Source organism: Heliangelus exortis, chromosome 10, assembly GCF_036169615.1.
Source record: "Heliangelus exortis chromosome 10, bHelExo1.hap1, whole genome shotgun sequence".
Classification (NCBI taxonomy): domain Eukaryota; kingdom Metazoa; phylum Chordata; class Aves; order Apodiformes; family Trochilidae; genus Heliangelus; species Heliangelus exortis.
In genome coordinates this window covers 982,493-994,509 of record NC_092431.1, presented here as the reverse complement: position 1 = coordinate 994,509, position 12,017 = coordinate 982,493, and the positions used below count along the sequence as shown (strand labels likewise).

General features: G+C 46.1%; 1 protein-coding gene across 4 annotated transcripts in view; it reads left to right on the top strand.

Annotated features, from left to right (window-relative positions):
- Nucleotides 1-12,017, top strand: part of EXOC6B (exocyst complex component 6B) — a 244,157-nt gene that overhangs the window by 183,510 nt on the left and 48,630 nt on the right. For all 4 annotated transcript variants that reach the window (XM_071753121.1, XM_071753120.1, XM_071753125.1 and 1 more), the window contains one exon: nucleotides 2,699-2,772. In XM_071753121.1, the coding sequence (XP_071609222.1) occupies nucleotides 2,699-2,772 (74 nt within the window). The remainder of the gene's footprint in view (nucleotides 1-2,698; nucleotides 2,773-12,017) is intronic.

The following is a 12,017-nucleotide window of genomic DNA, read 5'->3' as shown; positions in this document are numbered from 1 at the left end:
GAAGATCTTGAATTTCACAGCTCTGTGTGTGCACTTCTAAATAGATTCCTAGCAGTTGTGAAGCCTTTAAATACAAAATATAGTTGTTGTTTTTTTGGGGTTTTTTGTGGCAGTCCTTTCAGGTTTTCTGTGTTCAAGCCTTTCTTCACATACAATTAGTAACATGATGGGACTCCATCCTTAGAGGGTAGGATGTGGCCATTCAGCCAGTTTGTTGGGTACCCCAGCCCAGGGGTGCCTCTGGCACTGGGCCCCATGGGGCACTTTTCATCTCTCCAGAGGACGCTCAAGGGCTGTTTCTTGCATCTCAAAGCTTTTAGCTTCTCAGGTACAGGCTTTTCCAAAGCGAGGGTGTTTTGGGATTGATGTGGCTTTGGGGGTAATTTTTCCAGATGAGACAGTGGGGTGTGCAGTGAATGTGTAAAGCTGATTTATGATCAGAGTCAGAAGGCTTGGGTTGGTCCTCCCTGCGTGTGCGTGCTGGCACAGGCAAGTGACAGCCAAGTTTTATAGCAAATGTACATTAAAATGCCCTTACAGTGAGATTTAATTAAAGCAGGTTTGGGGGCTTAAGTGTAAACTCCATTTGGACTGTTTGCAGCCCAAATATTGCAGTGTTGGTCAGTGCAGGTGGCAGGCAGCTGAGCAGCTCCTGCTTCTGTGCAGTCCCATCCTGTGCACAAGTGGCCAAGTCCAGGGGCACAGTCATGGCTGGTGTCTCCTGGCTTTGATTCGTGCTGTTCCTCTCCAAATTCTGACAGTGAACAGTCACGTACGTACTTTCTTTTTTTTTTTTATTTATCTTTATTTATTTATTATTCATGCCTAATAGTGGCATTGGATGAAAGCAGTGGCTTTGCAGCCCTGTTTGTTGTTTGTCCTGAAGCCGTTGTCACTTGAGTGATGACTGCAAGTGAGAGGGATCGTTGCAATCCAGGAGCTCTTCTGGCATTTGAAAATATTAAAGAGCAAAGCTGGGGATGGCTGCAAACTGACTGCTCTGCCCTGGAGGTACCTGTGTCTCTATAGAAGGATGTTCTCCATCCCAAGACTTTAATGGAAGGTGTAGCAAGAAAGCTGACAAATGACCCTTCATTGGGTGCCAGAAGTAAAGCAGTTGAGGGATGCTGATGAATTGATTAGTCTAATTCATTAGTCTGTTCTCATTAGAGCCTGGGGAACTGCTCATATGGCTGGGATGCTGTAGGAAGTCCTTAAAAATAGGACTGTAATAATTTGTTTTCCTCCTTTTGTGGCATTTGCTTGACAATGAGATGACCTTTGGAAGGAGAAGCAGTCAAAGCAAAGACCATCTGCCATGAAATGACTTGGCTTAGTGTTTAGGGACAGGACAGGATTTATCTTTTAGTACTTCTGTGCAGTCATACAGACAGAAGACAAAATCCTCCTTCCTTATTTCCCAGGTATCCTTACTCCTCAGCTTTGTGTAGCTGCAGGAGCTGTTTTGAGGGCTCCTCTAGGGTAAAAACCAGAATAGTTGGATGATGGTGGACTCTGGCATTACATAACTTAAAAATCTGTAGGTTTTATCTTCCCTCCCTTCTTCCTTTCTGCCATCACACTTGGTTGCATCTCAAGAAAACATTTCCTTTCAGCTTGCAGCATCTTCAGTCTTTGCAGGAGCAACAAAATTCAGCCAAAGGCAGAAGCTCCCTCTTGAGCCTTTCATGACGTTGAGTTGTGGCTTCACAAATTAGGTCCCCTCAGCGTTGAGAAGTTGCGTGGTGGGAGAGCCATTACTTCTGTGACTTTAAAGAGGGTGAAAATTAAGGGAAAATGGGCAAAATCAACCGCAGGTGGAGCTCCAAAAGTCACTCATTGAATGAAGTTGTTGGCTTCCTGACTGCTCCCAAGGAAAAGCCGTCTCCGCGCCGTGTAAGCGTGGAAGAGCTGAGGTCCTCTTAATGTGGATTTGTTCGAGTCCTCCTCAGTGGTTTTCAACTTGAAGAATGGATTAGAAGCAAAATACATGACTTAAGTATGAAATTTTGGCCAGATTACACTGGAAGGAGGTAAAAGTGGCCTTGGAAATTGCCTCTTTGCTTTAGAAGCCGATGTTATTCAGTTGTCAGATGTCTTCATCACACACAACTAAATATGCCACATAATGGCCAGGATTCTCTCCGTTTGGGGTGAGTGTACACCAGCAGCAGACACCAGAGCAGATAATGCAGATAATCTCCTGCCGAATAATTAATGATGCGGCTGGGCATATTTTTTTGATGAATGCTCATGGAGCCTGGTGACAGGCGTGAAATTAGAAAATTCCTTCAGCGCCCTAAAATATAAATAGCTTTCGGAACTGAAAAGAGTTTCACAGCTGAAGATTTTATTGTGTTGAGAGGAAAAACTTTTCCACCCCCATCCCCCCCTTTCTCCTCGGCGAGTTGTTTGTCCATTCACAAAACAAATACTCTGAAGCCCAGTACGGCTCATGGGAATAAATTTCAGGTCGAATTAGTACAGTTTCCTTGCTGTCAGGACGGTGGAATTAATGGTGTTTTGATGACACGAATTTTGAAGGGCGAACAAAGCCACTGAAGGGAGGGAGACATGACTCCTTAGAAGCACGGTCCTCCTCTCCCCCAGCCTCTCTTGTCTTCCCTGTCATCCGTCTGCCAATCTCCCTGTCCATGGTTAGTTAAAGGCGCTTTTTATCCTCTTTTCTTTCCCACAGAGTTTGCCAGATCCGGCCCAGTGCCTGGGTTCCAAGGGGACACGCTGCAGTTGGCCTTCATCGACTTGAGACAAGTAAGTCTTTGTGTTTTTGTTTTTTGTTTTTCTTTTAAGATGTGTGACTGAAGACCATCAGGTCTTAAGGAAAGAGAGAGGAGGGGAAACGGCGTCGGCGATTTACGCCAGAGACCTATATTTTCCCCCCTCCTCCTCCTCCTCCACCTCCTCCTCCTTCTTCCCGCGCACGAAGCCACCTCCTGATTGAGCGCTCCGTGGTCCTGGAGATGATGGAGGTGAAAAGGGCTGGTGGGACGGGGGCGAGGAAGAAAGCCATGCCTGACCCTGCCCGATGGGGTCCATTGTGCTCCCGTTGGCTTCTGCAGAGGCGGCAAAAAGATAACGCGGTGACTCTCCCGGCTGACGCCAAGCAGGTGGTGCTAACAGAGAGAGCAGTGATGCAGAGACCGCCCGCCTCGAGGACTTTTGTTCACAGATAATGCCCACGGAGGCTTTTTTTTTTTGTTTTTTTGTTTTTTTTTTTTGCGAGGGCGATGGAATTTGCATTCGGGTTTCTGCAGGGAGGGTCTGAGTGTGAGCGCCCCCGTTTGCGTCCGCCTTTGGCTCGGTTCTGCCCCCAGACCCCCCCTCTGTCTTCCCCTGTCCCCTCTTCCACAGATGGTCCCCAGCCATGAATGGCAAAGTGGCTGTTGGGGAAGATGGTTGGGGAAGGCTCCACCCATCCGTGCCCACCTCTTGAGGGGGCCCCGTTGGAGCCAAGTTGAGCATGGCAGGTACTGAGGCATCTGTGTCGCTTGGCAAGGGAATTTAGGGAAAAGGCCCGTTCCAGAGAGTCGTTTGTTTGGGGTAGAAATGGGCATTATTGATATCCTAGGCTGGGGGGGAAAAGTGAGGTGGTCCTGTCATCTCTTGGCGCTGAAGATGGATGGGTTGGGTAGAAAGTCTGAATGAAGTAAGACTCAATGACTGATGCTTCTCTCCTATTAAAACAATCTTTTTTTGTCTGTTAAACCCCCCTGGCTTTGTCCCTCCTGCCATCATGATGCAGTGCCTCTTGTTTCCAGGCTTGACGTAGTTTGCATTCTGAAAACTTTCGGGTGCTGAGGGTATTTCTTCAATCTGCATAATCCCTTGTATCGATGATCTCCTTACCACCGGGACTCCGATTCAGGCTTTTAACCCGTAAGGGTTTGAGAACTTCTCTGCACCCAACTGATGTGCAGGGTGTAATCTGTCAGCCCCGTGACACCTCGGCCTAGCAGCGAGAAGTTTATTAACGCGGAGATGCCGCGCGGTCGCCTTTCAGGCTCGGGCCTGCCAGGAGCTGCCAGATTTGTTGGCAGAGTGGTCAAAACAGCAAGGTGGGAAAGGTGTGTGTTATCAAAAGCTCTGCCTTGACACTTTTATCTTCATTAGCTTCTTGGCACTTGATTGACTGCAGGACGCAACGCACTCGCGGCCTCCTGCGCATAAGGCGACGTGGAGGCTTTGGTCCTTTTCCAAGCACAAAGCTTTGAATGCAGGGGGGTTGAAGAGGAAAGCTGTGGCTGTCTGAAGAATGAGATGCCTTAAAAATGCTCAGTGAGGTTCAGCTGCTCTGAGTTAGGAGTGAAATGGTTGTAGGGTTGATAAGTGCAAACAATAGGGTTGAGAAGTTCACAGCCAAGCAAATGCAGCTCGGGTGAGGAGGGAGCTGAGCAGTAGCCCTCTACAAATCTTCCTCTGTCAGATGGTTGTCTTGGTAGACAACGTTTTTGTCTTTGTTTTGGAAGATCTTCTTGACTTTTTTTTCTTTGCATTTAAAAATAGTGGTGATTCAGGAGAGGAGAAAGGGGAGATGCTGTGGCCTGTTGAGTCCCAAGTGAGGACAGGCAGTCCTAGATCATCCTCTGGATAACAGGAGTGGTTGTTGGTGCCAAGTATTCTGCTGATCATGGTCAACATCTCATTGCTCCATGCAGAGAAGAAGCCAGTAGCATGTTGAGGTCAGCAATAAGTTGCAGACATGAGAGAGTTCCTGGAGCTCTTAGTTCTTTCAGTGACCTAATCCTGTGACATCCCAAACTCCATCTCTGTGAAGCTCGGTTGGTGCTTTGGGGCCATCCCAGGTCCAATGCTTCCATCACTGTGGAAATTCCAGCTGCAGGGCCTGGGAGCAGGGAAGTTGGAAGTGCAGCTAGATGAAGGCAGAGCAAAGAGAGCTCTTTAAATTGTTCTAATTTGTTCTTTTTGGACATTGCATTCTTTCTCCCTGAAGCCTCTAAATGTCAACACAATACTGACTTAAAGCTATGAAAGGGGAAGAGATACCACCTGAAAATGTTTGTGTTTCTAGCAGTTTTCCTTTGCCCAGGAAGGAACCCTGTACAAAGGCTGTTTCCAACCTGAGATCCAGACAGGCTTCTCAAAACGTTAAAAAGTAATTTCAGGTTTATATTTCAGGTAGGTTCATACTTGCCTTGGAGCTGTCCTGTCAGTGCCTGCTTTACATGAGCAGGGAGGAAAAATGACTGGGCAAAAAAATTCATGAGGCAGGGAGATGAAAGAGCTTTCCCCCTCTCTTCCCAGTGTGTTTCAGTAGTAACTGTTAGAGAGCAATGGTAGGTGAGAGGAAAATCTCAAAGTAACGTGGAGTGATTAAGGGAATGACCAAAATTCATTCTCAGCACAATAAAATATAAGCCAATAGAGAAATAGAGTGACTGGGTTTGTGTCTTTTATACAGATCCCTGTAGTGGAAACTTAAGTCCTATAAAAATGTCATATTCCAGGAGTATCGGGGTTACTTCTTGTTTAGTGCAGTGCTAGATCCCTCTGTACATTGATTTTCTCCTTGAGCTCAAGGAAATTGGGAGCAATTCCAGCACTGTACGGTAAATAAGAAAAAGAGACAAGCCCAGAGAAGGAAAATTGCTGTTCTGAGCAGACAGTAAGTTACAAAGTCACTTTTCTTCCCATCCCGGGACAATTCTAAATCCATAAATACCTTTAATGAAGTGATAAAGTAAACCAAGTCACATCTCAAATCCTTTTATAAGAACCCATTTGTAACCCAGGCCTGTCAGCAATACACAAATATTTAAGGCTTTACAAGGAAGCAATAGTTACTTTTCCTCCTTAAGGTTTAAAATTTGCTCCCATGCACTCAGTGCTGTGTGTTAGGAATCTGAACTCAAACTGATTCCATAAATAACCTTTCTAAAAGGTGAAAGGTGCCTAAATAATTTATTTTTCTGCATCTTTCTTTCCAAAGTGGCTTAGATGCTTCTGTCCAAATACCCCCAAAAGAGCTCCAGCAGACTTCACATCACCCCCAAGCCTGCATGTGTGATAAGTTCTCTCCCAGCTTCTGGCCAGCTGGAAGTGTTTTAGCTTTTCATTTTCATGGGTTTATTATAAGAAAGTTGGTCGAAGAGGGAAGGTTTTATGTTTGTCTGTGAAGTTGCTGCAGTCCACAGCCATGCTGATCTCTCCTCGAAGCCAGATCGACGCTGGTGGCTGCCTGCCAAGGCAAATCTGTCTCCAGCACTCGAAGAATTCCACTCTGGACTTTAGTGAGAGAATGTCCACGATGGATTGGAGCTCCTTATTCTAGGCCTCTCTGTCTGTCCAGCAAATTATAAATCCTGTGTGTTGAATTTCCTCTGCAAGTGCAAAAATTCAGCCTTGAGGGAGATGCAGAGAGCGGCGGGCAGGAGCCCTTCTTGTTGGAGGACGTGCAAGGGATGAGGACAGGGAGGTTCTGTGCTTCTGCTCTGTCATTTTTCTCTTTCACTTTATGGTTGTAACTTGAGGGTGGTTGTAAATTAGAGCACTGGCTCTTCAGGCTCCATCAGGGAGGTTAGGAGGCCAGTGCTGTCACAGGGTGTGGAACAGCTCTTATGGCTTGTCCAACAGCAAACGTTTTACACGTCTTTTTTTACTGGGTTTGAAAGCCAGTTGTGGTTATTGTGGGTTCAGTTTGGGTGCCAGCCAGCTGGGTAATGAGAGGCCTCCCTCTGATGCATTAATTTTCCCCTGTTACCTCTGATAGAGATGCTTAATAAAAGAGTTCCTTCCTGCTCTCTTCTTCCCTCCATGCAGGTTGCCTTCTGCAGAGTTACTGAGAGGGATGGTTTGTGATTTATGGTTTTTAAATTGAAAGGTGTGAAATGCAAAGTTAGGCAGGAGTTTTTAGCCTTACAAAATGTGCAGTTGTTCTGTCTTTGTGTCCACCTTCATTTCCACCAATGACTTCTGAACCTTCTGGCCCATTTTGGCCATGGTGGGTGTCAAAGGTTTAGGAACCTATAATGAATTCTTTTGAGAATGTGACCCAAGATGGAGGAGAAAATCTGCTGTGTGAACTCATCTCTTAGACTCAGCCTTGAGAGGGACCATGGGGAAACCTGAATTTTTTGGTTCTGTGCTTAGTTTTATGGACCCTCCTGCTCCTTTGTAGGGAGCAGCAGCTTGTGAGGTTTCACTGGGAGACAGAGCAATGCTGGGATTTGTGGGCTCTTACTAAACCATCAGATAATAAATAAGGTTTTTGAGACTCCATCCTTCTTGGGTGTTGGCTGCTTTAAAGGCATTTAAAGTTTTTGAAACTCCATCTTTCTTGGGTGTTGGCTGCTTTAAAGGCATTTGGAAGCTTGGACTTGTGCAAGGTGAGCTTGTACTGAGTGGGATGTTCTGTCTCCCACAGCTACCGTGTGGTCCAGGGCTTCCTCTGGAAACCCTTGCAAATTGGGGCTGAAGGGCAGAGGTCCCATGTGCCTTTCCCTGACACTTGAAGGCTCTGGCCACCTCTCTATTGTGCTTCCTGACACAATTCAGTAGCAGGAAGGTGGAGAAATTCCCTCCAGGAGGCAGTGCCCAGGACAACGTGCAAGTTCATTCCCACCAGGCAAGGAAGCTCTGGCTTGTTTTTTTGTTTCTTTTTTGACTCGTTTTCATATTTTGTGGTTAAATGTGGTTTCCCTGCCCTGTAAAGTCAAATTATCTGATGAGCAGTGTGAAAACAAGACGTCGGGTGAGCCTTGGAGCCAGTCCTGAGCCTGCTGAGAAGGGGACTGCCAGTGCCATGAGCATGCAGTGGCCTGGAGAGAAGCTTGTTAGATGTGAAACTGGTTTTGGCTGATGTTTTTCCCCACTTGTTTTGCTGGTAGATGCATCAGAAGCTGAAAATCGTATTAGAGGGAGGATGAATTAAGTGAACTATCTCAGTGAGATGTCTCCACTTCACATGTACTTACTTGTGCCTCTGGAGCACGGGTTTCTGTCAGAAGAAGCTGCAGACAGAGTAGCTGCTGTGTTAATGCAGTAAGGCAGAGATGAAGAGGTGACTCATGGGTTCCAGCTCCTCTGCTTCCTTGCCAGTTGCTATTTGCCATCTCCAAGTTGTTTTGTAGACCCCCTGACCCTACCTTGCCCATCTTTGGCCTCATGGCACAGTTGGTTGTCCCAACCCCCCATGGCTGGGCTCTGCCCAAAGATGCAGCATGGGAGATGTAGGCACTATGGGGTGTTTTTGAGAAATGCTCTTGTACACTTTGGTTTCTGGACATCTCTAGTGTTTAATGCCCTTTGCAAGGGGACTTCTGCCATAGAGATACCACATTTCCATTTTACATCTCTCTTAACTTTCATTCTCTCCTCCTTCCTTTACTCCTGGGTGTAACCTGGGTTCTGTCCATGCTTAATAGTACTGCCTTTCATTATTGAACTATGGCAATGTTCTCCTCTCATCTATGTGGCCTCTGCCATGTCCTCCTCTCCAGCTCAGCTCTCTGAAGCCCTTCCCACAGCTGCCTCCCAACCTAAACCTTGAATTCTATTAATCTTTCATTGCAGAAATCATCTTCTCATGCACTCAGGAAGCAGGAGGTGTGAAGACACATGTTCCAGTGGCAGCCTTAATTACCCAGCAGTGATGGGTTTCAGCTAGTTTTATCATTACCCTTAACTATAATTTTTTGCCGTTAAGATCGTATCTCTGGGGTGTTAATTGCTTTTGTTGCTCCTCTCTGAGTTCCTTCCACTGATTGGTATCTTTTGGAGAATACATCCACCATTATTAATCCTCTTGGTTGTGGTAGTGCCTACCAGCCAACTTAGAACTGCCCATTTTGCTGGATCTTGTGCAAACACGAAGACCTGAAGTGTCTCAGCAGATAATGGAGAGCAGAGCAGGCAGCCAAATGCATTTGAGCCAAACACAATGCTGCCAATTAAATGATAATTCTGTTTCCTAACACCCTGTGAGTGTGGTAGATGCTTTTCTAGGCAACCAGCTTTCCAGAAGTGGTGATACTATCTCCTCCATCCTCTGTCACACCTCCCCACTTCCACAGAGCCAATTATTGCTCGTTTGGTTTTTTTCCTAAATGCCAAAGTGTCTGGGGGAAACCAGTTTCAAAGCTGTCGTCTGGTGTTAATTTCTGGTGGACCTCAGGAGTGTCTGGGCCACTGCAGCATCATGCTGAGCTTCCTCTCAAAAGTTATCTGCATGGGGTAATACAATGATTTTGTCAACAAATAGAAGAGTCTTGTACATGAGCTTCCCCTCTCGAGAAACAGAGCCTGGGTTTGTTTTCTGGGTCCATATTTGGAATGAAATTACCTTTGGAAATGTTTGCTGCAGTCATGTGGTGGAAAGGAAGAGTTTGAGTAAAGTCATAGGTTTCATAAGGCCTTTTTAAAACCTTGTGAAGTTCATGAAGTCCTATTTTACCAGTTCTCTGCTCTTCAGAAGGTGGAGCTGGCCACGTCCTTCAGTTCAGGATAGAAACCTCCCATGGTGAGAACATGCAAACAAAATGTGCCCAAGGCACCCAGCAGCTGGATTTCACATGAACATGTGGGACCAATTCCCATGTCACCCCTCAGCCTTCAAATGCCTTTTTGTTTCCCATTAGCCAAGGTGTTCGGGTCTCTCCAGCCATCTGTCTCCCACCCCAGGTCTCCCTGGGAAACTTGGATCAAAAGCTAGAAAGATAAGGTGGAGGGAATGACTTTTTAAAACAGATCAACCCCAAAAATTAACAAACCAAATCCAACAGGTGTTTTATGAGGGGTCTTTTTTGCACTGTTTCATGCTGTTCAATGTCATGCTCTTTCTGAGCTGATGTTAGCACCCTCCCCTTTAGCCCCTGTTGGCAACGTCAGAGGAAAGCAAAGTGCTTTCATTTGTCTTGAAATCATTTGGACCTTGATTAAAAGCTCCTTCAGAGCACTTATGGTACATCTAAGAAGGATCAAGAGATGATTTGCAAGCTGTGGTGGAACCTTCCAAAGCTCAGGGCAGTGTCTTCCAGACATCCTGCACCTCTGGTGCTGCTCAGCCCATCCAGAGAGCCCACTGGGTTGGAGACCCATCAGGGATGACAGACAGAGGATTTTTTCCTCCTCTACAGTGCATCTTCATGCAAATGCCCATGGAGATGTGCTCAGACATGGATTGTTGGGCAGGGAGCCTTGCAGGAATCCCTCAGGCTGTGGCTAACCCAGTGCACCAGCAAGGACATTCCAGGGGCTTGGGCCAAACCACTGTGTTCCTTGCTTGTTAGGCTCAGACTATGGGGTTTGTGTTGGTTTGTTGTTTTGCTTTATTTAGTGGCCCCAAAACCAAGAGTATTTGAAAAGGGCACATTAAGGAGTTTATTTATTTTTAAATCAGTGTTAAGTGTCTGACTCACAAAGGGAAGGATGCTTCAAAGTTTGTGCTGAAAATCCAAGCTGCTTTGGAGAAAGGGGATGGGGAGAGGGAAAGACACACAGAGGCTTGAGCTCAGCGTGGATTTAGAGCCTTAACTCTGATTTTTCTTGCTTTGGTGGGTTTAGGCCAGTCTTAGTGTTACTTTAAACATAGCCTTTTGTAGTCCAATTCACTTAAAATCCCAGCAATCCTCATCCACTCGCCTTCTTGGACTCAGTCAGAATCCATCACTCTGGATCCAGGAAGGATGTATTGGCATGGTGGGGAATTAAAAGGGCCTGGATGCTCCCCAGAGCCTTCAAACAAACAAACAAACAAAAAATAAAATAAAATTCAAGAGTGCAAACATATTCTGTTAGCACTTCTCTTACACAGAGAGCTCTGCCTGGGTTTCTTTGGTTAGGGCATGGAAGTGGAAATTGTGGAGCCTGTCGACACTTTACAGGCTGGAACAATAAAAACAAACAAACAGTCAAATCCTCTTTCACTGGGAGATTTTTGGGGCTATACAAAAGAAATTAAGTGGAGGAAATGAGGAGTTTGAAAGCGAGAAATAGTTGGGTTTTTTTTTTCTACCTCGTGGTTTGGTGTGAAAGTTCTCAAGATGTCGTGAAAATGGTGCCCTGGGTTGGTTGGGATGTGGCAAGCAGAAGGTGGTGGGATGGGAGATCCTTCTTCTCACCTTAATTGGAAGCTTTGGAAGAAACCAGTGGGGAGGAGATATCTTCTCCAAATAAATTGAGAGTCAGGATCTCAGAGCTGTGTTTTAATCTGACTCCAATTCTGTATTTCAGCCACTGATTCCTTGGTGGAGCTTAAGTTACTTGGGGTGAACCCCTGAGCATCTCGTACCAAAGCCTCAGTCCTTCACTGATGTGATTTTTATTGATGACTTGACAGCAAGGTGGCACTATGTAGCAAGGAACCTTGCAGTATGACATATTTCAACTTTTCTGTCTGTTTTCTCCCCCCCCCCAGTCGCGTGATAAAAATAATAATCTGCTTTCCTATAGGTTCTGCTGATACCAGGACTTGGGTGCTTGTCTTTAAACACAGCGCAGGAGTTGCTGCTGTTTGGTGTCAAAATGGGTTCCTTCCAGGTTGGTTCTGCTTGGAGAGTTTGCTGATTGATCTGGTGATCATGGGAAGGTTTGGGCTCTTGCTCAGGATCAGGGCTTCAGTTTTTAAGGGCAGTTTTCCTCTAGAATAGGAGGGGAGTGGTACAGGTGTCTGCATGTGGATGTCTGCTGCTGTTGTAGAGCCCCAGAGGTCTCGTGGATGTCCCCAAGAGACAGGTGGGTAAGACATGGGTGTTCAAGAGACCTTTCAGGATTAGCAGCTTTGGTGCCTAAAATGGCACCAGATCCCTCTCCTGAGGACCTGAAGTGCTTTGTGGACTGATGATTGGTTTATTACCTGTATGACAACATCTGTTATAGTGACAAAATTGATCTCTGAGGTTGGAGCTCTGCTGCTGGTAGAGGTGATGGAAGATCAGGTGGGTTTTGTTCTGGCCCTTGACTGGTGATGTTCCAGGTGTACGTGCTGGTGTAATTTTAATTTCTATCCTAAACTTGTCTGGGCAACTTCAGGGAGCCAGGAG